The sequence below is a fragment of the Terrapene carolina genome, unplaced genomic scaffold (genome assembly GCF_002925995.2).
Source record: "Terrapene carolina triunguis isolate 2854851 unplaced genomic scaffold, T_m_triunguis-2.0 Scaffold58, whole genome shotgun sequence".
Lineage (NCBI taxonomy): Eukaryota > Metazoa > Chordata > Testudines > Emydidae > Terrapene > Terrapene triunguis.
In genome coordinates, this window is record NW_020664409.1 from 32,214,618 (window position 1) to 32,240,955 (window position 26,338).

A 26,338-nucleotide genomic window follows, 5' to 3' on the forward strand; every position below is an offset into this window, starting at 1 on the left:
ATCAATTGCCTCTTTGGCACAGATCCAGGGTGTCATAAGGATCCCATGGACCCCAATAGGGTCTGTATGAATGGTTGAAGGCTGGTTGGTGGGAGCCCCAAAGCACTGTTGACCAGAAATCTCTTGGAGGGTAATCCTGCCTGGGCAGAGGACAGGCAGTCAGTTTGCACCTCCCCTTATGCCCTCCGTCCTGAGCGTAAGGAGCTACACGGTGCAGGCATGGACCAACTAATGGACACTACTTGCAGGATTTTATGGTCTCAGCTGCATGGTGCACATGGATACCTTTGGGTGGAATACACATAAGGACCACCACTTGAAGAAATAATGTAGGTTGCATTTATAAACTAGGAGACTGTTTCCTAGAAAGCAGTGACTCTGAAAAGGATTTAGGGTAGATCTCAATGCAATTTTGTAGCTAAAAGGGCGAATGCAATGCTTGGATGGATAAACAAGGGAACATCATGTAGGAGTAGGAATGTTTTACTACCTCTGTTTATGGTATTAATAAGATCGTTACTGGAATACTGCATCCAGTTCTGATATCTACACTTCAGAAAAGATCTTGAAAAACTGGAAAGGATTCAGAAAACATAAGAATGACTTGAGATTGGGAATGCATGCTTTATAGTGAGAAACTAAGGAAGCTCAATTTATTTGGTTTACCACAGAGAGGTTTATGAGGGATCTTGATCATGGTGTAACAAGTACTTACACGGGTAAAAGATTTCTAATAGACAGCTCTTTAATCTAGCAGAAAAAGACATAAGATCAAATGGTTGGAGGCTGAAGCTAGACAAATTCAGACTACAAACATGGTACAAATTTTTAACAGGGAGAGTAATTAACCATTGGAACAACTTACCTAGGGACATGGTAGATTCTCCATCACTTGCTGTCTTTAAGTCAAGACTGGATATATTTCTAAAAGATACGCTAAACATCAACAGAAGTTGTGGGCTTGATGTAGAAATTATTGGGTGACATTCTTTGGCCTAAATTACACAGGAGTTCACACTAGTTTATATTCTTTTCTTCTTGCCGCAAATAAAATAATCAGTATAGTGACTACTATTGCCATCTGGTGCCCCATTTCATACATATACTAAAAAGAAACTAATGATATGTCCAAACTACAAGACTTGTCCAATTTTCTCTTTGGAATCTGGCTGCTCTTCCCCCCTCATGGGATATGCTTCTCTTAAGGGACTCAAACTATATAATTATAAATGGTCCTGAATAAACCAAATATTTTACAGCTATATTGTTTCAGTTCAGTGTGTTTATTATCTAGATGTGTAATTACATAAAAATTCAAACCTTTTGTATTAAATAGCTATTTAACTTCATAAGAAAACAATGTACAGTGCAATTTTTCCTTGTTCTAATAAATTATACATACTGTATAAACACACAAAAAAGCAGTGTGTAAGCCCAAATGGACTGTTGTGCTTCAATGTATGTATTTCAGGGGCTAGAATGAAATTTATATGGAAGCAGACATGCATCTTACCTTTAGTTCCTATTTTTCTGATAGCCATTAAATGTGAGCTGGCTGGTACACTAACCAGATTGAAGTACTTTTTATTATTACACTTGTAGTTAATTTTACATTGCAGCAGTTAATATATGTGATTTTAAAAAAGAAAAATAAGCAGTGGAACAAACTGATGCCTGGAATAACTCTACAGATCAATGTGGATCATTAAGTGCTATACTTGTCTTTTTTTTTTTTTTTTTTTTTAAATTAGAAATGTCACTCAGAAAATGTCCACCACTGACCAGCATTCTCCATGATCATTGAAAAGGGTGCTTTTCCTGAAGTTGCTCATTTTGTTCCCAACTTACGCTAGTTCAGCTAAGAAAGAGAGCAAATGTTACTCTCCTGGATAGCGTTGCACAGTATGCTTCAGCCTAAAAAGCTATCTAACTTCCTTGTTGCTGAGTGAGAATAAATAAATGTCTCCAATGTCTCAGTCTGAAGACTGCCATGGGTAATGAAGAAACCTGGGTTCTCAATATCAAGTTTGACCTCAGGAATGGATTTGTTGAGGCTTGTGTAACCCACAGGACCCCATTCTTGATCCTTTCACTCCCTTCAACATCCTTTCTTTTAGGTGATCTCATCTGCTCACATGGCTTCATCTAAATCTTCATCATACAGTTACACTGACTCACAAATCTACCTTTCCACTCTTGATCTGTATCCTTCAGCCTGTCTCCAATTATTTAAACTCAGTTTGGCCAAAACTGAACTCATGTCCCCCACCACTCCTGATTTTGTCATATTGACCACATGACCACCATCCATGTGACTCAACTGAAGAACTTGGAGGTCATCTTTGACTCCTCCCCTTCCTTTGCCTCACACATCCAAGGCATGCCCAAATCTTAATTCGTCCTCCAAAACATTTTTAAGTTCCGAAGTTTTCAGTGTAAAATTTTCAAGAGCAGCTAAGTGATTTAGTGAAAGTCAGTAAGGCTTACGCACTTTCAAAATGTTAACTTCTGTCTTCATATGTACAATTTTTCTCCAGGCATTCACTATATCCTATTTTGATTACTGTAACCTGTTTCTCTCAGGCCTCTGACACTCATTGTCCCCCACCAGTCCATAGGAAATTCAGCTGCTATGATCTTCTTCCTCGCCTCTGTGTCTTCCCCCATTCAATTACCTCTACTGGCTACTTTCCAACTGTTCCAAATTCAAGCTCCTGGTTCTCACTTTCAAGCTCCTTCATATCTCTGGCTTGCCCTATTCAGTGGCTCGCTCAGTGGTTTGAGCATTGGCCTGCTAAACCAGGGTTGTGAGTTCAATCCTTGAGGGGGCCATTTAGGGATCTAGGGCAAAATCAGTACTTGGTCCTGCTAGTGAAGGCAGGGGACTGGACTTGAAGACCTGTTTGTGTGCTTCTCTTACAACTGTCTTTGTGCTTTCTTCCATGTCATTTCTCATGCACTGGATCTCAACTCAGAATTTGTAAGGCCACTACCCTCTCTTCCTACAAATACAGCCTCCCATCCCTCTCTCATCATGATGCTGAAAAGAAACTGGCTAACTAACAATGGCTACATAGACAGATAATTGGGAACAGCTGACAATCTGAAAAAATCCTTTCATTGTATATTGTCTCTCTCTTCACCACCCACTGTCTATTGCTTATCATGTACTGTTTGCTTTTTGGAGCAGGAACTGTATTCCTATTTGCACAGAAAGCAAATAGCACATTATAGGGGCTGCAGTAAAGCAAATAATAATAGTTTATATCAGTACAGTATCACAACAAAAAAATGCCTGGCGATCACAACCAGCAATGTAATTTCCAGCTTTATGTATAGAAGATTCTTACAGGCACCCATAAAGTCTCTCACTTTGTCAAGCCATACTATGGAAATACAGCCTTCTATCAACGTAAGTTCTAGGTCTAGTGGCTAAAGACAAACCTTGCCGCTTCTGTTGATATCATCTGAGGTACACAAACCCTTGGTTTCCACTCCTTGGACAGAACCTTAGACTTTGGCTTGAAGTCAACTGCCTAAGGACTCTGCTTTGGTTGGATCTCAATGTACTGTTGCTCTATCCATATAATTTTTGCCTTAGAATTATTACTTCCTTCATCTACTTGAACAGGGCAATCTAGAATTACCTCTTATCCAAGACATATTAAGACACTTTCAAAATGAAAATCATATTTCATTACATTTACTGCAGCCTTAAATCACCACAATATATTGTATTTGCAGTGCTCTTTGTATTGCAGCAATTTTATTGCATAAATAAACAAAGGTATATTTTAAAGCTTTTCCACATTCAAGAAACTAAAAACTCTGGAAGCTTTTATAGAAATAAAAATTAACTTTACAAAAAATTAGAGCTTATTTACATTTTTCAATACACAATTACTTTCCATCAAATCTGATTGGTCTATGTCTTTCCCTTCTGTAGGGTCCCACTCAATTCTGATATGGAGGTTTGCACTGGCTGCTGCTGCTTCTTCATAGGAGAGGCGATATTCTTCTGAACTAAAGAGAAAGTATGGTATTAGTGTTTATAAACCAATTCTATAATAGATGTAAAGGGGCAGATCCTCAGCTAATGTAAATTGTCCATCAATTTCAATGGAGCTATGGTAATTTACATTAGCTGCAGGGTATGTCTCAAAATTTGTGGAGAAGAAATCACCCCAGATTGTTTTGATGTATTGACTGACTTTATGACTGAATAACATGATGAGATGATCATAAGAGTAAAATATAATTACTAATATTGTAAATGGATTACTTTTATACTTATCACTGGTCTTGTAGTTATTTTGATAAAAATGGGGGTGGGGGGTAGCAGGGTGATATATTGTTTAGATCTCTCCATTGGCTAGCTACTTAAATTTTGCATTTAGGCAATAATTAAGAGGAGGAAAAGAATAACCAACAAATGAAAATAGTAAAAAAAGCAATGTGGCACAGTAATATAGTAAGATCATACTGTTACAGAATACAGCTATCAAAAATTTAAATGGTCTCAAAAATGTAACCATAATCTAGTATAAAATTAACATAACTTAATTCTAAGGATTATAATGGCAAATGGAAATGAACAAAAAGTAACTCTCCCTACCATCGTAAAACTGTACACTTACATCATTCTTGGAATGTTTTTGGCTTACAAAATATTCAGCACCCAATCTAAAAGAGATATATTCACTGGTATAAAATTGAAAAGCAGGAAACTTGATTCTTCTTTAGAAAAGAAGCAAGCACTGATCCTGATTTATGGGACAGATCTAGGTCCTCTCACAGGTTAACACTAATTCCATAGGAGAGGGAGGTAAGTAAATCCCTCAGGGTACATCTACACTACAGGGGGGAGTCGATTTAAGATACGCAAATTCAGCTACGTGAATGCTTCAGTAGCATCAAAGAGGAGAAATTGGGTTGTGAGAAAGCAAAACACACATTTAATCAATAAGGATCAACTCTTGCCATTTTCTTCATGGGTGCAGAGGCTCCCTTGGCAGTGGAAGTGGCATGGCTTCATATATGCAAAAAGGGAGTGGTGGGAGGAATATGGGGACCACTCAACGGTTATGCATACATTTATCAATGTGGAGCTCCATGGGGGACCCTTGCATTGTAGTGCACAGGGACATGTGGAAACAGGGTATTGACAAGAGAGAGAGAGAGAGATGTGTGTGTGTGTGTGTGTGTCAGCTGCTTGTCTTTCCTGTCATCATGTGGTGTCACAGAGCCTACCTCAGACACTTGTTTGAAGCAGCCTGTGTAGGAATGCACATATACCCATGTCTGACCCAGATACCTGGGTAGATGTTAAGTTTTTCTAAGGGGTGACGGAGCTGAAGAGCAGGAAACGCTGGCTCTCTGCAAGAGCAGCTATGATGACAGCCAGACACTTCAGAGAGGGGAGCAGAACCTGGTTGGTAAAGACTTTCTGTAGAACTTAAATTACAGCACAAGTTCTGCAGGAAGTTGTAAGTCTCTTGGGAAGTCTGCCTCCTACAGACAATCTATATCTATCTTAGTGGTTGGCGACTATACATGATTGTTATTTAAAAAAAAAAAAAAGCACTCCTCTTCCTGAGGCAGAAATAAACCAATTTTCTCTCTTAGTTTAGTATATGGGAAAGTAATGACTGAACTAAGGATAGACATACCTATATACCTTTTTTAATGTTTATCTTCTCATTCTTTTGGGAGGAGTGGGACTGTCAGACATATCAAGTGCTTCTAGCGGAAGTAATGATTCAGTGCCTTTACCTGATGGGGTCATGCCTTTGAGAAGTACAAATAAAAATACATCAAAAACAGAACCTCTTTTCACCCTGTTTATACAATAGTTCATAAAACAGTGGTGCAAATCATAAAAAAAAGTTCAAAATGGTAAGTTTTGCCATTCAACACAAATAAGGTTGCTTCCTTAATGTTAAAATCTGGTTAAAGGAAAGGAAAATAGACCAAAAATAATCACTTATAAACTTTACTTGTAGGTCTCCGAGAATAAATGCTTAGTTTCCATATTATTCATATACGTTATAGGAATGTTTGACATCAACTCAACATTTCTTACATTTGGAAAGTTTGTCTTTAGGGAATTATGGTCTTGAAAAAAAACAAACAAAAGGGTCAAAAAATGTTTTGCCCTTGTGTGATGGGGTGCACTTGCCACACAATGGTACTGCAAGGGTTAACTCCACCCTTTGGGCTGAGGAGGCCAGGCCCCCTCAGTCCTGCTGGCCATGCTCTGGCAGGAGACCAGGTATAAAAGGGAGCAGCTCAGCTCATTGAGGGCTGACCACCGAGGAGGGAGGAAGCACGCTGCGGGCTCCAGCCAGGGAAATGGTGAGGCCCCAGGCAGCGGAAGCCAGAGACACTGAGACCCAGGCAAACACCCACGCTCCTGTGGACGCCCAAGGAGTGACAGAGCTGCTGAGAGCAGCGTAGGCCAAAGAACCCAAAGACCTTGGAGACGCCAGGACCACTGCACGAGGGACAGAGTAGCTCAGGGGGAATTAATCATTGTGCCAGGTGGTGTCAGCGTCTTTTGGACAGACCCCTCCACTAACCCAGTGGCGAGCACACTTGCCACTGCCAAGGCCCTGAGTTGGGAACCAATGGAGCAGGGAGGCCCCGGGTCCCCTATCTGGCTGCCATCCACTCTTAGGTGGTGACCCACTCGCCTGACTGGCCACTAGGCCACACAGCCCTGCTCAAGAGGGCAGCCATACTGATTCTGTCCACTAGGCCATGCAGTCATATTGATTTGGGCCTTGCTGAAGAAGAGGGCAGCCCTACTGACTCTGGCCATTGGGCCACGCAGCCCTGAAGGAGTGGGTAGTTATATTGACTTTCACCCCTGGGCCATGCTATCCCGAGACAAAGGAGAATCGCACAGACTCAGCTGCGAGGAAATAATAACCCTCACCCTGCCCCAAAAGGGGACTGGGCGCGCTTTCCCCGCGACACCTTGCTAAGGAAACACCCTCAGTCCAACTATTTGCTGTACTGTCATTTCAACAAGCAGCTTTTCCTAACATTGGCAAACTAAAATAATAATAAAATTATGTAATTCTTATTACTGAGATCATAATCTCTTGTTCGCAAGCCATTTTAGATCATAAAAATAAGATTTTCTTTCAAGGTGTCAGTTAAAGACACCTTGGAAGAAAATGTACATCTGGATCATGATGCATAACACTGCACTGCAAGTAGTTTTTATATTACTTTCCTTGAAAAAAAATTAGAAACCATTATCAAGAACCTAAATCTCAATTTAAAGTAAAAACTCACTTTGTGAAATGACTTCATAACCATGCCTTTGTGGTTTGGTTTCTCTAGTTTTCTGAAAATTAATACATGTGGAAGTATGCTAGTCCATTGACTGTTCTACCCCCTCAGAGAGACAAATAGGTGTTAACAAAAAGTTAATATAACATACCCAGTTTCTCCTCTATTAGCTTGAGACTTTTCTCTTGTTCAGCAAGCTCCTGTTTTCTCTTTTGCATCTCTGGAGTATTAAGGGACTGTAATTGTAAATGAAGATCCTGATTAACACTATGCAGTTTGACCACTGCTGTACGGTATTGCTGAAGAAGATCTAATAGAAGAAAAAGAACAAAAGGGTAATAAAACACAAAACATGGAAAACTGTTAAATAATTAAACTCCCACTGTGGGTATTATTTTAAACAGCCACTAATAAAAAAGACTGCCAGACATAATACAGGCAAGGTAAACTTTCCTACTGACATACCAATTGAAATTTATTAAATATTTTGGGATGTTTTTCTACATTTTCAAATATATTGATTTCAATTACAACACAGTATACAAAGTTGACAGTGCTCACTTTATATTATTTTTGATTACAAATATTTCCACTGTAAAATGGCAAACAAAAAAAAATAGTATTTTTCAATTCACCTCATACAAATACTCCAGTGCACTCTCTTTATCATGTACGTGCAACTTACAAATGTAGATTTTTTTTGTTACATAACTGCACTCAAAAACAAAACAAAATGCAAAACTTTAGAGCCTACAAGTCCACTCAGTCCTACTTCTTGTTCAGCCAATTGCGAAGACAAACAAGTTTGCTTACATTTACTGTAGCTAATGCTGCCCACGTCTTATTTACAATGTCACCTGAAAGTGAGAACAGGCATTTGCATGGCACTTTTATAGCCGGCATTGCAAAGTATTTACATGCCAGTTATGCTAAACATTCGTATGCTCCTTCATGCTTCGGCCACCATTCCAGAGGATATGCTTCCATGCTGATGATGCTCGTTAAAAAAAATAATGCATTAATTAAATTTGTGACAGAACTCCTTGGAGGAGAATTGTACCTTTCCTACTCTGTTTTACTCGCATTCTGCCATATATTTCATGTTATAGCAGTCTCGGCTGATGACCCAGCACATGTTGTTCGTTTTAAGAACACTTTCACTGCAGATTTGACAAAACACAAAGAAGGTACCAATGTGAGATTTCTAAAGATAGCTACATCACTCGACCCAAGGTTTAAGAATCTGAAGTGCCTTCCAAAATCTGAGAAGGACTAGGTGTAGAGCATGCTTTCAGAAGTCTTAAAAGAGCAACACTTCGATGCGTAAACTACAGAACCCAAACCACCAAAAAAGAAAATCAACCTTCCGCTGGTGGCATTTGACTCAGATGATGAACATGAACATGCTTTGGTCTGCACTGCTTTGGATGGTTATCGAGCAGAACCCGTTACCAGCATGGATGAATGTCCTCTGGAATGGTGGTTGAAGCATGAAGGGACATATGAATCTTTAGTGCATCTGGCCCATAAATATCTTGCGCCATTGGCTATAACCGTGTCATGCGAATGCCTGTTCTCACCTTCAGGTGAAATTGTAAACAAGAAGCGGGCAGCATTATCTCCTGAAAATGTAAACTTGTTTGTCTTAGTGATTGGCTGAACAAGAAGTAGGATTCAGTGGACTTGTAGGCTCTAAAGGTTTAAATTGTTTTATTTTTGAATGCAGTTATTTTTTGTACATAACTCTACATTTGTAAGTTCAACTTTCATGATAAAGAGATTGCACTACAGTACTTGTATTAAGTGAACTGAAAAATACTATTTCTTTTATTTTTACAGTGCAAATATTTATAATAATAAATATAAAGTGAACACTTTGTATTCTGTGTTGTAATTGAAAGCAATATCTGAAAATGTAGAAAACATACAAAAGTATTTAAATAAATGGTATTCTATTATTATTTAACAATGCAATTAATCACAATAAATTTTTGTAATTGCTTGACAGCCCTAGTTTAAAGTATCAGTCTACTCTGAAAAATGACTTGGAAAGATAGCACTTCCTTATCTAACAGATCCGCTACTCTTGTGTATTCTGAGTCATAGTCTACTGAAAATCAGGGTGTCTACTCCATTATTATTTACTCTTTTAGAACTATGAAGCTGAAAATACTGAGGCTTGCTCTACATTTAAAAGTTAGGCTGACATAGCAATGGCACTCAACAGTGTGAAAAATTCACGCATCTTACAACTGCAGCTATGCTGATCTAACCCTCGGCATAGACAGCATCTGATCTAGAGGCATGAAGCAGAGAAAAATGGTTGGAAAAAGTATGTACAGAGGTCCAGGTTGCAGCTCGGCAGATTTCAGTAACTGGAACATCTTTGAGTAATGCACAGAAGTAGATTGTGACATTGTAGAATGAGCTATCAGTTTAGAAGGAAGATGAATGTCAGCCAAGTCATAACATGCAACAATACTCTGGCTGAGATCCATCTTGAAAGTCTCTGGGTAGAGACAGCAGATCTGTCTGCAACTGAAAAAAAGTCTAGGATACTGTCTGAATGGTTTGGTTCTGTCCAGGTAGAAGGCTAATGTCCTTCTTACATCCAGGGTATGGAAAGCATCTTCTTGTCTAGTCTGATGAGATTTGGGGGGAAAAAACTGGGAGATGAATGGTCTGATTAACATGGAATTCAGAAGACACCTTAGGTAGAAACTTTGGATGTGGTTGTGATTATAGCTTTTACTTGAAAAACACTGTAAAAGGCGGGTTGGAGAACTGGGACTTTGATGGCACTCGCATGCAAAATTTCTTGCACTTTGTTAGCAGCAGTTGCAAAGAGATCTACCTATGGAAATTCCCAAGGTAAGAATATGTTGCTGAGGACTCATGAGTCTAGCTCCCATTCATAATTTTGGGAAAAGTGCCTGCTGAGATCATCATCGGTCATGGTATTTTGAAGACTTGGAAGAAGCTGAGATAACTATCTGGTTGGCTATGCACCAATTCCAGACTTTTATCTTTGGCAGAGTGAATGGGAATGTGCCCCTCCCTGATTGACATAAAATATGTCTGTCATGATCTCGACTGATCTGGCTCTGATCAGAGGAAGTAAGTAAAAGCAAGCATTTTTGACTGCTCTCAACTCCAGAAGATTGATGTCGAAAAGCTGCTGTTGGGATAACTGTTTGCCCTGGATTGAATGAGGCTCTACATGTGCCCTTGCATCCCAAAAAGGAAGCATCTGATATTATCACAGTGGTTGGGGAATCATGAATAAACAGGACTCATGCACAGACCTCTGAAGGGTCTTTCCACTGACTGCAGAACCCAGCTGCGTACAGACACTTGCTTATCCAGACTGTGCTTCTTCGGCATACAGATTGTCCTGTGCCATCCCTGAAGTAATCGAAGATGTAACCTGGTGTTTTGGGTTATACAGATGCAAACTGCCATGTGCCCTGTGATGGGGTGGACTCCCCACACTAGCTCTGTAAGAGCTGAATTAGGCCAGGTGGGCCCAATCAGCTTAATTAGGCTGCAAGCAGGGGAGATTCAAGCTGGAGGCAGCTAATTAAGGACAGGCTCACCTTTGCAGGAACAGGCAGGGCCTGTATAAAGCCAGGTAGCTGGCTGCGGGGGGTGGGGTGCTGCTTCTGGGAAAGGCTGCAGGGAAGTAGGCCACAGAGAGGAAGCTGCAGACCCGGGAGTGAGCAGGGAAGCAGAGTCAGACAAGATGGGAGAAGCCAACAACGGAGAGAGAGAGAGCGAGAGCGCAAGCTGGCAGAGCGAATCCCCAGAATGGCCAACATGAGGCACTGCTCATGTTGAGCGGACACCCGTGACGTGCCCCAATAGTTGAAGACAATGCCTTACTGAATCTTTGAGATGAGGTTCTTTAGGACAGGGGTAGTCAATAGGCAGACCACAGGCCAATTTCAGACCACCAGATGTTTTTGAATGGACCATGAAATCTTTTTATTTATTTATTATATTATTGTTATTTTTATTATTTTCTTCTCTGGAGTCTGGACCTTGACTATACCTTGACAAAGAAATTTGGACCTTGACAAAAATAATGGACTACTCCTGCTTCAGGGTGAGAAACCTGTCTGTAGGTAGGTTAGCCCTGCCTGTCACTGCATCCAGAGAAGGCCCTATGAAATCTATCTTTTGTACTAACGGTTGTTGTTGAATTTGAAGTGAAGAAACCTCTTGTGAGAGGGGTGAATTGCAACATGAAAATAGGTGTTTTGAAGGCCAAGGATCGCAAACCAATCCCTGGAATATAGGGAGGGAATCATAGTGACAAGGGTCACCATCATGAATATATGCTGTCTCACATAGTTTTTCAGACATCTGAGATCTAATACTGGTCTCCATCCTCCATTTTTGGGGGGGAACCAGAAAGTACTTGGAATAAAACCCCTTTCCCCTGTGCTGAGCTGGGACGGGTTCTATAGCTCCTAAATGTAGAAGAGAATACAGCAATATCAGCAACTGATTGTGAAAAGTGTCACTGAAGGGACAGGGAAGAGGGACAGGAGGGAGGGATGGATGTGAAATGGATGAGCCAACCGGATACGAAGACCTCCAAAATCCATTTGTTGGATGTTATGCTTTCCACCATGCAGTTCAAAAACATTTTACTGCCAATGGCATCTAGTCTTTAAATAACCACTCATCATTAAGTTTAGTGTTTTTGGTGGTTACAAGGACTGGGATACCTTAGGAGACTGCTTTTCTGACTTCTGGTTAGCCATTGTTTTGAGACAGAAATTTACTTTTGTTGCTGGTTGGGTATTTCTTATACATAACCACCAGTTTTGGGGTATGTCTGCCCTATTTCCCAGCAGTTTGTCCTGAATTTGGTATTCTCAGTTGTGACCCACTGAGGCACAGTGACAGTGGCGTAGTCGAGCAGGGTGAACCACACAGCTTGTTGTTCTGAGTAAGATTTGCACTTCATACACTGATGGAGATCTTAAGTGAAAGTTAAGTGTAGTGGGTCAAGGAGTCAAGAGATGAGATGAGTAAAGGACGTTACCAGCTTGTTATTTTCTGTTTGCTTATTTCGGGCAAGAGAAGTAGAGACAGAAAAGCAGGAAAATGAGTGTGTGTGAAACTTTCATGAAATTGGAGCTGTGCAGATTGCAGGCAGAAGAAAAAGAAAAGAAATATAAAAGACTTATGGAATTAAAACGGCTGGAAATTGAGGCGCAGAGGCAAGCAGCCGCACACCAGAGAATTTTGGAACTTAAACGGATAGAGGCTGACAAAGAAATTGAGACCCAAAAATGGGGCTGGGAACTTAGCTTGAAACGAAGGGTTCCTGCCATATGGAGAGACTAAATAAGGTGGGGAGTGACATCATGATTTGTCTTCACTCCCCCATAACTCAACACCTGAAAGAAGCTCTGAAAGACAAAGGGCTTGGAACGGGGGAGGCAAACCCATGCTGCACAGCAATTACAGTCTGTGCCTTAAGAATCTGCAATCCTGCTTGTATCATCAATCAGCGTAAGAAATTGCTAATTTGTATCCTATCTATCTAGTACATTAGGCTCCGTTTGCATTTTTGTTTATTTGCTAGGTAATCTGCTTTGATCTGTTTGCTATCACTTAAAATCTTTCTGTAGCTAATAAACTTGTTTTATGTTTTATTTTAACCAGTGTGTCTTTAAGTGAAGTGTCTGGGAAAATCTCAGCTTGGTTAACCCAGGCTTGTTGTGCATATCTTTCCCACATCGACAGCAAAGTGAACTATACCAATGAGCTTGCATTGTACAGATCCTTGTGCAGTGCAAGACAGTATAATACTGGGTTTATACTCCAGCAAAAGGTGAAAGGCTGGGAAGCTGGAAAGTTGGCTGTTGTCCTCTGTCTATCCTTGAGTGGCTTAGGTAAAGCACTCAAGTAACTTGGTTGGGTGTGTGGTACCACTTGCTGTCGTATTGGATGATAACAGGGCCTGGAGAGGCTGGGTGAATCACCAGCAGAGCAGTGTGAGAGAGACCAGCCCAGCTGAATGGTTAGGAGGCAAAGCGGTTCCCACGGCTCCCAGACTGCACCTGGGGGGCGGGGGGATAACCCATCACAATGCTCTCTTACTATTAACACCTATAAAACAGGAAACATTTCAAAAAATTTTTTTTTGTTATTTCTCGAAGAAACACTATGACAGAGTTTAGAGGCCAAATTTTCAATTTGTAGTCATAAAAAAGTGACTGTACAGTAATACTTTAAAAGACAACCTTACACCTAACTTAAAGTATCACTTCTTACCTTAGACAGATGTAACAAAAAACATATACAAGTAACATCACAGTAAATAATGTTTGGGGCGTTATCACTACTTTGTGAACTTACCTATCTGTCCAGAAAGAGTACTGTAAAGTTTTGGCATTGGTGCTCCAAATACCATTCCTCTGAGTTTGTCCATTGGAGGAGCTTTATTTTGAAGGCCTCCAAACTTTCCATTGCTGCGAATTCTATCTCCTTCCCTAGTCAGTAATGTTGGGCAATGTGTGATTTTTACAACCTACACAGGTATAAAAATAAATCTCATAGGTAAAAAGTATGTAGGTATAGTAAATCTGTTAAAAGGAAAAGCTTAATCATCAGTAGTGGTGGGCCAGTCGTGGTGGACCCCACAGTTTTATACTTACCTTTATTACATTATAATGCAGGTGGTCTACACTGAAAGGTGATTCTGTAAAAATGTCATGTCTATTGCATCTCAAAATTACAGAGCAAACTTGCTCAATTTAAATGTATAGTTACATTTCCTTTAAAGTGCTAACCCTGCATACTCTGTCACTCACAGACACTTTGGAAGGTGAATTATGATCTGCCTGTTCACAGCCAGCTGCCCCTTGCACGGCCAGAGCATAGAGCTCACAGTCAGACTGGCATGTTCGGCACGCCCCCTTCACTGAGGACCCCTCACTCCAAGCAAGAGAGTCTGAGCATTTCAGGGAGAGTCTAAGGACAGAGAGCACACCATCTGGCTAGCTCAAGGGTAAATTCCATGGTATACAACATTCATATGGTAGTATTTTTTTTTTTAAACAAAAAACCCAGACAATTTTGTCAACATTGATACTATAGACTGCATCCATTGTAAAGTGCATTGGGATTTCTGAATGAAAAGCATTTTGGGGCAGATCATTAGCTAATATAAATTGTCATAGCTCCAGTTCAGTTGATGAAGCTATGAAAATTTATACCAGTTTAGGATCTGTCCCTTTACATTTATAAGTATACAAAACCTGTAACCCAACAGGATTTTCTTTTAGCAAATACACAAACACTTGAAGGTAAGGTACATACCTCCTTTCTGTAATGATTGGCAGCATCCAAATTGTCAATAATGATGGTGTCACCTAAGAGCATCCCGAACACTGTAAATTTAATGAATTTTCAAATGGTGAAACTTCTCAGCAATAAAATACTTTAAACAGGTATTGGTTTATAGTAAATTAAATGTCCAAAATGATATTGATAACTCAAAACAACAGCTTAAGAGAAGCAGTACCAGTTCTTAATAAAAGCTTGCATAACCACTAACTGAGTTTTTAAAATGTATCTGCTATATTGTAGCTAAAATGCTATATCTATTGTAATTTAAATATAAAACAGCTTTTTACAACGTAATTCTCTGGCAAAAAAGACAAAAAATGAACAATAATGAAGCTCAGGGTGACATTTATGATTTAAGAAAATTCTGAATGTAAGTTGCGAGTTGTAGGAAGGAGGCAAAAGGGACTACATATAACCAATTCCTTTGCATTTCAGCCCATCAGAATTTATTGTATTTTTATTTAATTGCAGTTTTTATTACACAAGATTTACTAAGGTTTTAGGACTGCCTCTGTGTCTAGGACACAAATGGAGGTTACTCGCCTCGTGCAGTAACTGGAGTTCTTTGAGACATGTATCTCTATAAATGCATCAATATCCAACTCCTTCCCCTCTGCTTTCAGAGTTTCTTCTGTGTGAGTTTGTGGTGGAAAGAACTCAGGCTGGTTCTCTTGTGCAGCCCTATACAGCCTTAATGTGGGCATGAGGATGTACAGGGCACATGCGCGAGCCAAACGGGCAACTGCTACTGAAAATCTCTGATCAAAGACACATGTCCCGATTAGTCCAAGTTGAAGCCTTGCAAATTTCCACAATAGGAACATGTTTGAGTAACCCCACAGAGGCAGAGAGGTGGTCTTGTGGAATGGGCTAATATCCTAGATCAGTGGTTCTCAACCTGTGGTCCAATCAGAACAGAGCTGCGGCCCATGTGACATCCTCAGGGCCATACAAGTAGTATTGGATGTGTCCACATAATGCATTCTGGGCTGCATCAATGGTAAATAGGTTGAGAACCACTGCCCTAGAAGGAGATGGTATATCGGTAAATTCACAACTAGATATTATGCAACCAGAAATCCACCTGGAGAGTCTCTGGGTTGAGATCGTGGACCCTTTGGACCTGGACCTATCACCAATTGCTACAAACAAACAGTCTGGGAGACTTCCTGAATGGCTTGGTTTTATCCAGATAAAAGCCAACACCCTCCTGATGCACAAGGTGTATAAGGTAGCATCCATCCTGGACTGATATGGTTTCAGGAAAAAGACTGAAAGATGGATGAGTTGGTTTATGTGAAACTCAGATGGCATCTAATGTAAGAGCCTAGGATGTAGCCATAACAAAATCTTGTCCTTGGGGGAAAATAACAGTAAATGGGGGGGTCTGCCATTAAAGCCACACATTCTGGCAGAGGTGATAGCCACCAAAAAAGCCATCTTTATGAATAGGTTAGAGAGAGAACAGATCGCAATCGGCTCAAAGGGAGGCCTCATAAGATACTTATGTACTAAGTTCAGATCCCAAACAGGAGCAGGTTCTTTAATCTGAGGGACAAGTTTCCTCGACCCCTTGATAAATCACTCTGTTGTGGGATGAGCGAACACCAAGAAATGGTCAACTGGGGAAGGAAAGGCCATTATAGCAGTTAAGCGGACTCTGATGGAACTCAGATAATGTTGTCTTTTTCAATTTCAGGAGGTAGTCCAGAACAGCTGAGAGGGAAGAATGAGTGGATGAAAGATACTGCTGGTCATACCAATGGTTTAATCTCTTCAATTTTTGAAGGTAAGTATATCATGTGGAATTTTTCCTACTATTCATCAACAACACCTGTTGTACCTCTGCAGAACAGTAAGTCTTGAGGAAAAGAATTCCCAGGTTAGGGTGAAGAGTCTGACTGGCATCTTGAGAGAAGAGATGATAAATGGACAGAAGGCTGACTGCCCACAAACAGCCAGGTTAATCAGGTAAGCATACCAGGCTGTCTTGGCCATGCTAGAACTATTAATATTAGAGGTATTGGGGGAAACGCATAAAGAAGTCCCCTCATCTATGGGATGAGGAAGGCATCTCCTAGTGAGTGAAGGCCCCACAATCCTCCTGAACAAAGCGATCTGAACTTCTCGTTGGCAAAAAGTTCCATCTCTGGAAACCCCCAGGTCAGAAAGACATGATTGAGAGTGCCACTCAATCATAGGAGAAGCATCTGTGAAGAGCACTAGCTATGGTGTTTTGTATGCCTGGAAGTTATGCCACGGAAATGAAGATGTGATTGGTTATATTGGTTCTATAGCTTTATTGCTTTGGCACAGAGAGAAGGGGATCTTGCTCTTCCTTAATGATTAACATAAAACATGCAAGCCAAATTGTTTGTCATGATTTTGTCTCTGATTAATGGGAGAAAGTGAATATAGGCATTCCTGACTGTCCTCAGTTCCACAATGCTGATGTGCAAACGAGATCCTTGGATAGACCATCTGTCCTGAAGTGTATGTGTCCCCAGATTTGCTCTCCAGCCCAACAAAGATACTTCTGTCGTTATGGTGATGGTTTGAGATGATTGGATAAAAGGGACTCCTGTATAGGTTTTGTGAAGGTACTTCCACCAATTGAGGGAGACTCTTATTTGACAAGGAAGTGATATGGGTCTGTCTAGATTGTGTCTGTTAGGCAAATAAACTGTTCTGAGCCACACCGGGAAGCAGCAAAAGGGAAGCTTTGCATGATGAATTACAAAGGTACAAGCTGCCATATGTCCCAAAAGTTGGGGATAGTTACTTATTGAAGTTTGCAGGCTTCCTTGAATCACTGTGATAAAGTTTGATAGAGCTGTGAACCTGTCCATGGGGAGGTAAGTCCTGACTCTTACCACATCTGGGGATGCCCCTATGGATTCTATTCTCTGTAGAGGTATCAATCAATGTGGACTTCTTGATACTGAGCTGGAGACCTAGCCTGAGGAACAGAGACAAGGCTGTCTTTATGGTGAAAAGAACTTCATTAGACCCAGCCCTTGATCAGCCAATCACTGAGGTATGGATAGACTGTTATTGGCTTTTGATGAAGATAGGTAGTGACCAATGCCAGCACCTTCAAAAATACTCTTGGAGCAGAGAAAAGTCCAAATGGGAGTACCCGATATTGGAAGTGGTCCTGGCTGACCAGAAAGCGAAGGAACTTCTGTGAGATGGGTGAATTACTATATGGAAATATGCATGTTAATGGTTGAGGGTTGAAAACCAATCCCCAAGATTCAACTATAGAATTACAGCTGCAAGAGTCACCTTCTTGAACTTTTGTGCTTTCACAAAGCTGTTTAAGAGTCTAAAAAGGTCTTCAACATCCATTCTTTTTTGGGACCATAAAGTACTGGGAGTAAAACCCCTTCCCCCCGCCCCCATTTTGTGCAGGAATCCGTTCTATTGCTCCTGAATGTAGAAGGAAGTCAATCTCCTGTCTCAGCAAGTGCTCATTAGAGAGGTCCCTGCAAAGGGACAGGGAAGGGGCTGGGGAGGAGAAAGATGTGAAATGGATGGAGTAAGCCGATCTAATGACCACCAGCACCCAACTGCCTGATGTAATCTTACTCTTGGGGGAATTCTGCACCAAAAAGTTAAAAATTCTGTGCATATTTGAAAATTCTGCAATATTTTATTTGTCAAAATAACAATTTAATCACACCAGTTTCAATTATTTTGGTAATTTATTTAAAAAAACAAATAAAAAAAAATATCTGAAAAAAAAAAAAAAAAAAAAAAAAAAAAAAAAAGATTCAGGAAATGTTTTTTTGACAAATAGATTCCATACTTGGCATATTAATACAGAACTTTCAGTAATAATTAATTTAAACTATAATACAGAAATGTTTTTTGCGCACCCCTCAGAAGCAGTGGAAAGGCTTGGGGAGTCAGGGGTAACAGATGATCCGAGGGAGAGGGAAGTAATCGCTGGGCAGGAGCCTAGGAGTGAACTTGGAGGTTTGTTGTGTGTGGGGGTGGGTGGGAGGGAGAAGAATGGAACAGGTTTTTATTTTGAGGGGAGGGGGAATTGTTAGAGAGTTGGAGAGCCTCCCCCATGCAGACCCTGGCAGGCCCCTAGCCTCTCCCATTCAGTCAGGCACATCTGCCCCAGGCCCATGTGCCCCTGCAGCCACACTCCTCAGTCCCCTCCTATCAGTTCCTGGCTCAATGCTGTCACTCCATTAGCTCCTGAGCCCTCGCCCCAGTCTGTCCCGCGCATTAGCCGTTCTGAACCCCAGTCTATGACGCCCCAGCAGCTCCGTGTGTCCTGCTCTGTCCATCCTGTGCCTCCTCATCCGGCCCTGCAGTGAGGAATGCAGTCTCTCTGCCAGCTGGCTGCCCTATTTTTTGGCGCCACAGCAATCCCTGGTGGGTGAAAAGTGTAACTGCAGCACCTCTCCAGCAGAATCTATATTCTGCTGAGAAAAAAAAATCTGTGAGGGACATGAATTCTGTGTGTGCACAGTGGCGCAGAATCCCCCCGGAGTATAATTTGCTCCCATGCCAGCTGGAAGTGGAAGAGGCGGTTCCTAAAGGGAGGAAGGTGGGTAAACTGATGCAGCAGAAAGATCATAAACTGGGGTTGATCGGGACCCTCAACCAGTCTGTCAAAATTGATGCTCTGAAGTTGAGGGTGGCTGCATGGTTGAAACAGATGTAGTGTGGCTCAGTGGGTCATTGGAAACCCAAGAATTGTGTGGGATAAAATCTGATGCTATGAGATCTACTAAAGCTATGTTTGCTTGCAGACATGTAGATTCCAAATGACTGAAATGTGGCCCTGGAATCCTTCAAGGTCTGCAATTATCTGTCAATTGTCTGCAAAGAGTTTGATTCCACCAAAAAGAAGGTCCTCAACAGTGTCCTGAAACTCCCTAGGGAATCCTGAGAGCTGCAGTCAAGATGCCTGCCACATAACAGTAGCCATGGAGATGGAGTGTGCTGCCGCATCAGCCACATCTAAGGAGGCTAATAGCAAAGTCTGAGCCAATAGCTGACCTTCAGCTATGATGTTCAATAAAAGAAGTAAATTTTGAATAATTGGTGTGATTGTACTTTGCCATGAGCACTCGGTAATTCACAATCCTAAATTGCAAGGGCACAGATTAATAGGTTTTACAGCCAAAAAGGTCCCTGTCATGGCTGTCTGCAGTGTTCATTTACAGCTTCAACTGCCAAAAACTGGGTGCAGGATCTGAAAATAAAAATTTCGAGTCTTTTGCTGGGACAAAGTACTTTTTACCAAGTCTTTTGTGTGTGAATTGCACCATTGCTGGGGTCTGCCAGATGGTTTAGGCACTATATAGAAGGGCTTCATTTATGGGTAGAGCCACTTGTGCACAGAAGGTGACATTTGCAGAATGTTCAAGATTTTATGTTGAGATTCTTGGACCTCCTCTAGTTGGATCTGCAATGAGCCTGCAACCTGTTTCACCTGGTCCTGCAATTCTTTGAACTCATGGCCAGGGAAGGAGGAAGAGGCAACACAGCCTCATCTGTGATGAGGTCATGGTGGTGGGTGGAAAATGTTTCCTCTTGCAACTGAGGAGGCTGAAGTAGGGGACTGCCTGTTCCAATAGTTCTTTTGAGACCAACACTGTTGATGGTAAGTGTCCCAAGGGTCCCCAGTGGGAGGGGAGAGGGGGCGATAAGGCACTGGAGGTGGCACCCATTGATGTTCATACTATGGAGGAGGAGTGGGAGTGTGCCATTCACATGAATAGTCCTTCTCCCTTTAAGTATCAGGGAGGGAGCCCGGTAGCGATAGGTAGGGGAATATTGGATAGAGACATGGGAATCAGATAAAAAATCCTCTGCGATGTCTAGAGAGGAGCCCTACCTTGCTCCAAAACTGGTGGAAAATCCAGTGGTAGCAGAAAGATTTGTAATTCTGGTGACCATGACAATCCTGGTACTGATAGGCGCTTGGTACCCATTAAAAGGGGAGATACTGGCTCATCAGAGACATGCAGATCTTTGGAATACCTAAAGTCCTGTGGTACCAGATGAGAGAATGAAGATAGAAGAGAAACCTACTTTGATGAGTCCTTTGTAGAAGTGTGAGTACCAATGATTCTGGATGCCTCAAAGAGTGTGACACCTGAGGCAATTTAACCTTCCGTGGTACTGAGGTGGTCATGTGGCTAGGCACAGAAGGTTGCATAGGAGGGTCCATTGGTACTGCTAGTAGCAGGTCTGTTTCTCCCTGCTGCTTCAATCATGCTTAGGTGGTACAAAAGACTGTTTAGGCATCAAAGTATGTTTGGAACCGTAGTTCTTAGATGAACTCAGTGTCTTGGAGATCTATCAGTACTGAAGGAGTCTGAAGTCTCAATAGTACCCAACAAGTGATGGAGGATTCAGAAACAGCTAGTTTCAGTGGAGACAGATATTTTTGAAATAGACTGTCTATAAGGAGAACTGGAACTCCTTTTCTTAGAGGCCTTCCCAGTACCTTTTGATGATTTCTCCTTCAAAGGTCTGGGTGAATGTGGTGCCGATACAGATGGGGCAATAAGCTCACCGGGTGGCTGATGCACACAGTGGGTCCCCTGACCTGAATCAGAGGCATGATGAAGAGAGCGCTCCATCTTGAAAAGTTTGAGTCTGATCTGTCAACTTTTTTCTAGTCCTGCTCTTGAGGGCTACATAGAAGTTACACTTTTGAGGGATGTGCATATCCCCCAGAGACTAATATAACAGGAATGTGTCACTGAGCAGGATAGTGTTTGGGCAAGTGAGACAGTGCTTGAATCCTGGTGATCCCAGCATACCCATGTAAAGGAGGGAAAGGGTCTCGTGGTCTCCCAGAGGGCGGAGGTAGTAAGGGGAAAAATGAGGGAATAAAATAAAGACCCTCCAAATGAAAGATATAAATTAAACAAAACACTAATAAGGGCTAAACTAAACTAGAAGGCAAGCTTAACAAATAGCCAAGTGGGAAGGCTAAACACTCCATCTCCGGCCCAGGTGGTTGAAAAGGAACTGAGGACAATTGGCCCATGCAGCCCTATACAACCTCTGTGTAGGCATGAGGATGCTTAGGGAGCATGCACGGGCTGAACAGGCATTGCTACTGAAAGTCTCCAATGGAAGAAAAATGCCACACCTGAAGTGGAGCATCCATAAGGACGCTACTCAAAGATTACTTAGCTGGAAGTATACTTCCCCCACAATATTATCTCCCGAAATCTTCAGAAGAGAAGTAAAGTTACTGCATTTGTGTTAATTTAAGCAGACCAACTGATTACAACTGTTGTGAAGACTCATATAAAGAACTCTTATTCCAGGAGTGTTCTCTCTATTCCTTCCATAATGTTGTCCTTGATTGGTTAATCCTCTGGATAGCAAGAAACATACATTACCACAGAATTCAAAGATCCATGGATTTTTTTCCCAAGTCCATTCCCTTGACAGGAAAGGACTATGCCCTATAAGGTATTTTCTAAGTGTCCAACTTCGTTCAGTCGCCTGTTATATGTTTCAAGCATTGTGGTTTCTACTACTTCCCTTGGAAGACTGTTGGAAAATATTTATTGTAATATTGCAACACCAGAAAATTATTGCCAACCCCTAAGCAATAGTCTATCATTTGAACGTTCATAAAAAGTAGAATCCGAGTGAAATGAAGGCAGATGCATAACTTTGGGAAAAGATTTGGAGGAAAATTGGTTTTTGATGAATATTGAAGAGGAATGCTTCAACATTGGTAACGTGATAAAAAAATATTAGATTATATTTAGTTTTGGAGTAGATCTTTAAAAGCTTAAGAAAGCCAGGGTTTGAAATAGTATAATGCTAGAAAAGGTATGATGAGAAAGTTAATATATTTAAAATATTGTGAAATTGTTGAAGGATAAAATCTTTTTGGATGCAGGTACTGAGCGCACACATATGATTATACATAATCCAACTAGGATGTATCTTGGTCTGAGGTGATATGATACCCTACATAGTTTTGAAAAGACAAGGAACAGCAAATAGTGTAACAGTACTTTGGAAAATATTTTTAAAACTTGTATCAAGATTGACTCCAATTATTTTGAAACAAACTGGAGGATATGAGATAATGCTGAAGTTTTTGTTTTAAAATTAAATATATGGAAGAGAAAGTAGGAGAATGACGATCAAGAACGAAGACTGGTGATAGTAATCGTTAAAATCTTCTTGTCATTTGCAAATTAACATTACTGTCATTCTCTCTAACACAAGTTATGTGATCGCTTTGGTAAAAGGCAAATTTGTAAAGATTTTAATGGCCATCACTCACTATATGATTTGGTATGGTTTCTGTGTCTCCTCCGTTTATAAATTAAGATAATACTTCTTTAGTGACATTTACCTATCTGACAATGCTCTACATTCTCTGGAAATGTTAACAAATCTCTGGCAAATACAGGGTTTCCAATAGGTCTGAAGTGATTTCTTCCATTTCGTAAGTGAGGTAAAGTCCTGGTTTTAAAAAAAAAAGACAAATTACATTTTATTTTATTCTACCATTGTTTTTGACACACTAATCAGAAACACGAAACTATACTTGATCTACATATTAACACTTCAATGCCAGGACTTGGAAGTTCCCAACCTTAATACATACATATCACCTGAGGAAACCCAAATTCCTAGTGATATATAATTGAACTGATCTGACTTAAAGAGTTACTTTTGAATGTAACAGTCCTATGTAGGCCAGATTTGATACACTGTTTTACAAATAGCTGAAAAACCATGTTTTTTGTTTTATCTCCCACCCACCCAAGATACTTAAGTACAATTGTGTTTAAAAAGCAAATGCATATAATGTTATCTATTTAAATTGATTAGTTCAGTTTCTTTTTGGGGCATAGCTGAAACCTGAAATTCTACATTGCATCTTCTCCTTCCAGGAAATGGATCAGTATAGTAATTTGAATGACTACAGATGATTTCTGGGAACATGCTCGTGATTTGAACGGGAAAAGTTAGGGTTTCAAAATACTAAGTGATAAGTCCAAATACCTAATTCTATGTACCATAACATTATCCAATAATGTTTTATTAATTGTAAAGGAGTTATATACGGTCTCCTGTACTATAAGAGAAAAGCTTCTTATAGAATATAGAAAATAACAATACAAAGTTAAATTTACAAAACTGGGATATTACTTAAGATTTTAAGCTACATTCCTGCTAGTTAACATGATTGTGAAGACATTTTCTAATTAGAATTCTTTGCTAATATAAAGGTTAAACAAAATTAGAAAAAAAAATATAGTGAAGGAAAAGTTTTCCAGGAAAACAGAAGTACAATTTTTTTCCTTTACCTGTTCCAATCCGGGAGAGTCTTCTTGTAAACAGAATCAAGAGGCAAGACTTGCTGTCGACCCTGGGTTTCATCAAAGATACGACGAGCAGCAGCAGTAGTTAGGGTGACTACACAGTCCATATCACTAGCCATATGCCAAGAGATGACCTTCGCTGCTTTGTCATCCTCAATCTGTGCTAAATGTGCAATCTGTACAAGAGAAGTAAAGAATACTTGTTGGAAACAAGATCACTCATGTTTTTCCTGCTATCCACAATCCCTCTTCAATTGAAGGCTCATTACAATAACTGGGCAATTTTGATGGGATGCTGTTGGCACCCCTTTCTGGAGGCTGCTTTTCCAGAGGTTACTTAGAAGCTTGTTTAGGAGCTTACTGACTGAACAGCTTGAAGTTCTTCACCATGGAATTGTTGTGAAAAGGACTAACAAAAAACTCACCTTCCCTAAAATATCCTGATTGTCTTTGGGATAGTTTGAAAGGGTACATGCTCTTCTTGGAGATTTCTTTACTCCTTCTTGCTCCAACATCTTTTGTTTTATGAAAGAATCAACATATTGCAACTGTAAATTAAAATTGAAAGTTAACAATTGTATATCATCTCATCTTGTACAGAAAGATTTTACCTAGCTGTAAATCAGGTTTCTGCTGTGAAGCATACAACAATCTGGACCAGACTTAGTATGGCTCTATTCTAGTTGGTGTCAGAGGAAAACAAGAGGTGGCATCACAACTATGGTCCTTTTGCTGAAAGAATTCAGGTACCTATTTCATTTTCCATCTGTCAGAATGGTTAATTGCTTCATGAGGAAATGAAGGTGCCTGCCTTAAGCCAAGACAGAAGAGGAACTGAAGAAAGTGCAAGAGCCAGAGGGAAGGATTGTAGCTGGGCGGTGAGAACAAAATTTTGGAAGGCTGCAATTAGGCTCTCTGCCTAAAGGTTAAGCTAACAGAGGGAAACCAACTGGCCAGACTGTTGAATGCATAGAAAAACAATTGATTTTATTGGTTCATGATGAAATAATATATATTATTTATAACCTTCATTTCTATATTCAATTATTTCAATAATGAACTCAAAACTTTACCAATGCAAGATGTCTCAATAGATTCTTTAAAGAGTAACTGATCTTTCAGGAACAACAAGGAGTCTGGGGGCACCTTAAAGACTAACAGATTTATTTGGGCATAAGCTTTCGTGGGTAAAAACCTCACTTCTTCAGATGCATAGAGTGAAAGTTACAGATGCAGGCATTATATACTGACACATGGAGAGCAGGGAGTTACTTCGCAAGTAAGAAGAAGTGAAGTTTTTACCCACGAAAGCTTATGCCCAAATAAATCTGTTAGTCTTTAAGGTGCCACCAGACTCCTTGTTGTTTTTGTAGATACAGACTAACACGGCTACCCCCTGATACTTGATCTTTCAGGGAAATTGATAATGGGAGATATTGTACTGAACCTCTAAATTACTAATTTTAATTCAGCATTGGTCAGTGTGTGAAATGTATAATCATCTGTATAATATTATAAATAGCAATCCTCAAAACTGGCACTTCTACTGGTAGTCTTTGCCGAGAAGCAAGGACTACATATGGACAGATACAGCTAACTACTCACCTTCAGAAATGGTCCCTTCAAATAAGTTTTAAGGCATATTGACAGAACAGTAAATGAAAGCTTGCTTTACACATAAGGAATTAAGCACAGTTTTTGGCACTACTTTATATAAGTGACCCATTAAGTTTACACCTTAGAGTTTTGGTAGATAAGTATGTATGGATTACACATTTTATTTGATTCTTTGATATAACACAAGCTGAGAGTTGGCTTTACTTGTACAGTGTTAAATATGTTGCTTGTTGTGAAATAAACAATTTAAAAGGAAATTAAAAAGCCATACTATGCTTGTCTGTGGAATATCAATTTGATGCTTTTTCAGTTCATTCTTCAGGTGAGACTGTCTTGTTTCAGCTTCCTGGACCTGATCTGAAACAATTTAATAATCAACACTTAGCGTGGTAGGTAATGTTGGAATGGAAAATTTATTACCCAATGAGTTCTCTTCTAGGAGTATTCCTTCCCCTTGTCAGAGATATTTCCATTATTATTGCTTTCCAGTGTATACTGGACACACCTCAGATTTGATCACAAGAGTCCTGGGGTTGGCCAGACTGCAAACAATTTCTCTTCAAATAAGTGCTCCCAATTATATTGAAACAGCTTTGAAAACAAAGAAGTAAACCCAACAATTTTGTTGTCTTATTCTCCATTCAATCTAACAAATCAAAACAAAATGTTTTTAAAAACAATGCATACATAGTGCACTGCTCGCGTCCAGATCT

General features: G+C 40.3%; 1 protein-coding gene across 1 annotated transcript in view; it reads right to left on the bottom strand.

Moving 5' to 3' along the window:
* Positions 1-1,745: 1,745 nt before the first annotated feature.
* Positions 1,746-26,338, bottom strand: part of SMCHD1 (structural maintenance of chromosomes flexible hinge domain containing 1) — a 179,689-nt gene continuing 155,096 nt past the window's right edge. The window contains exons 39-47 of the mRNA XM_026659416.1: positions 25,897-25,982; positions 24,434-24,556; positions 23,994-24,184; positions 23,033-23,142; positions 14,638-14,708; positions 13,675-13,846; positions 7,451-7,609; positions 5,670-5,787; positions 1,746-4,023 (exon numbers count right to left, since the gene is read on the bottom strand). Coding sequence (XP_026515201.1) covers positions 5,690-5,787; positions 7,451-7,609; positions 13,675-13,846; positions 14,638-14,708; positions 23,033-23,142; positions 23,994-24,184; positions 24,434-24,556; positions 25,897-25,982 — 1,010 coding nt within the window. The 3' untranslated portion in view covers positions 1,746-4,023; positions 5,670-5,689. The remainder of the gene's footprint in view (positions 4,024-5,669; positions 5,788-7,450; positions 7,610-13,674; positions 13,847-14,637; positions 14,709-23,032; positions 23,143-23,993; positions 24,185-24,433; positions 24,557-25,896; positions 25,983-26,338) is intronic.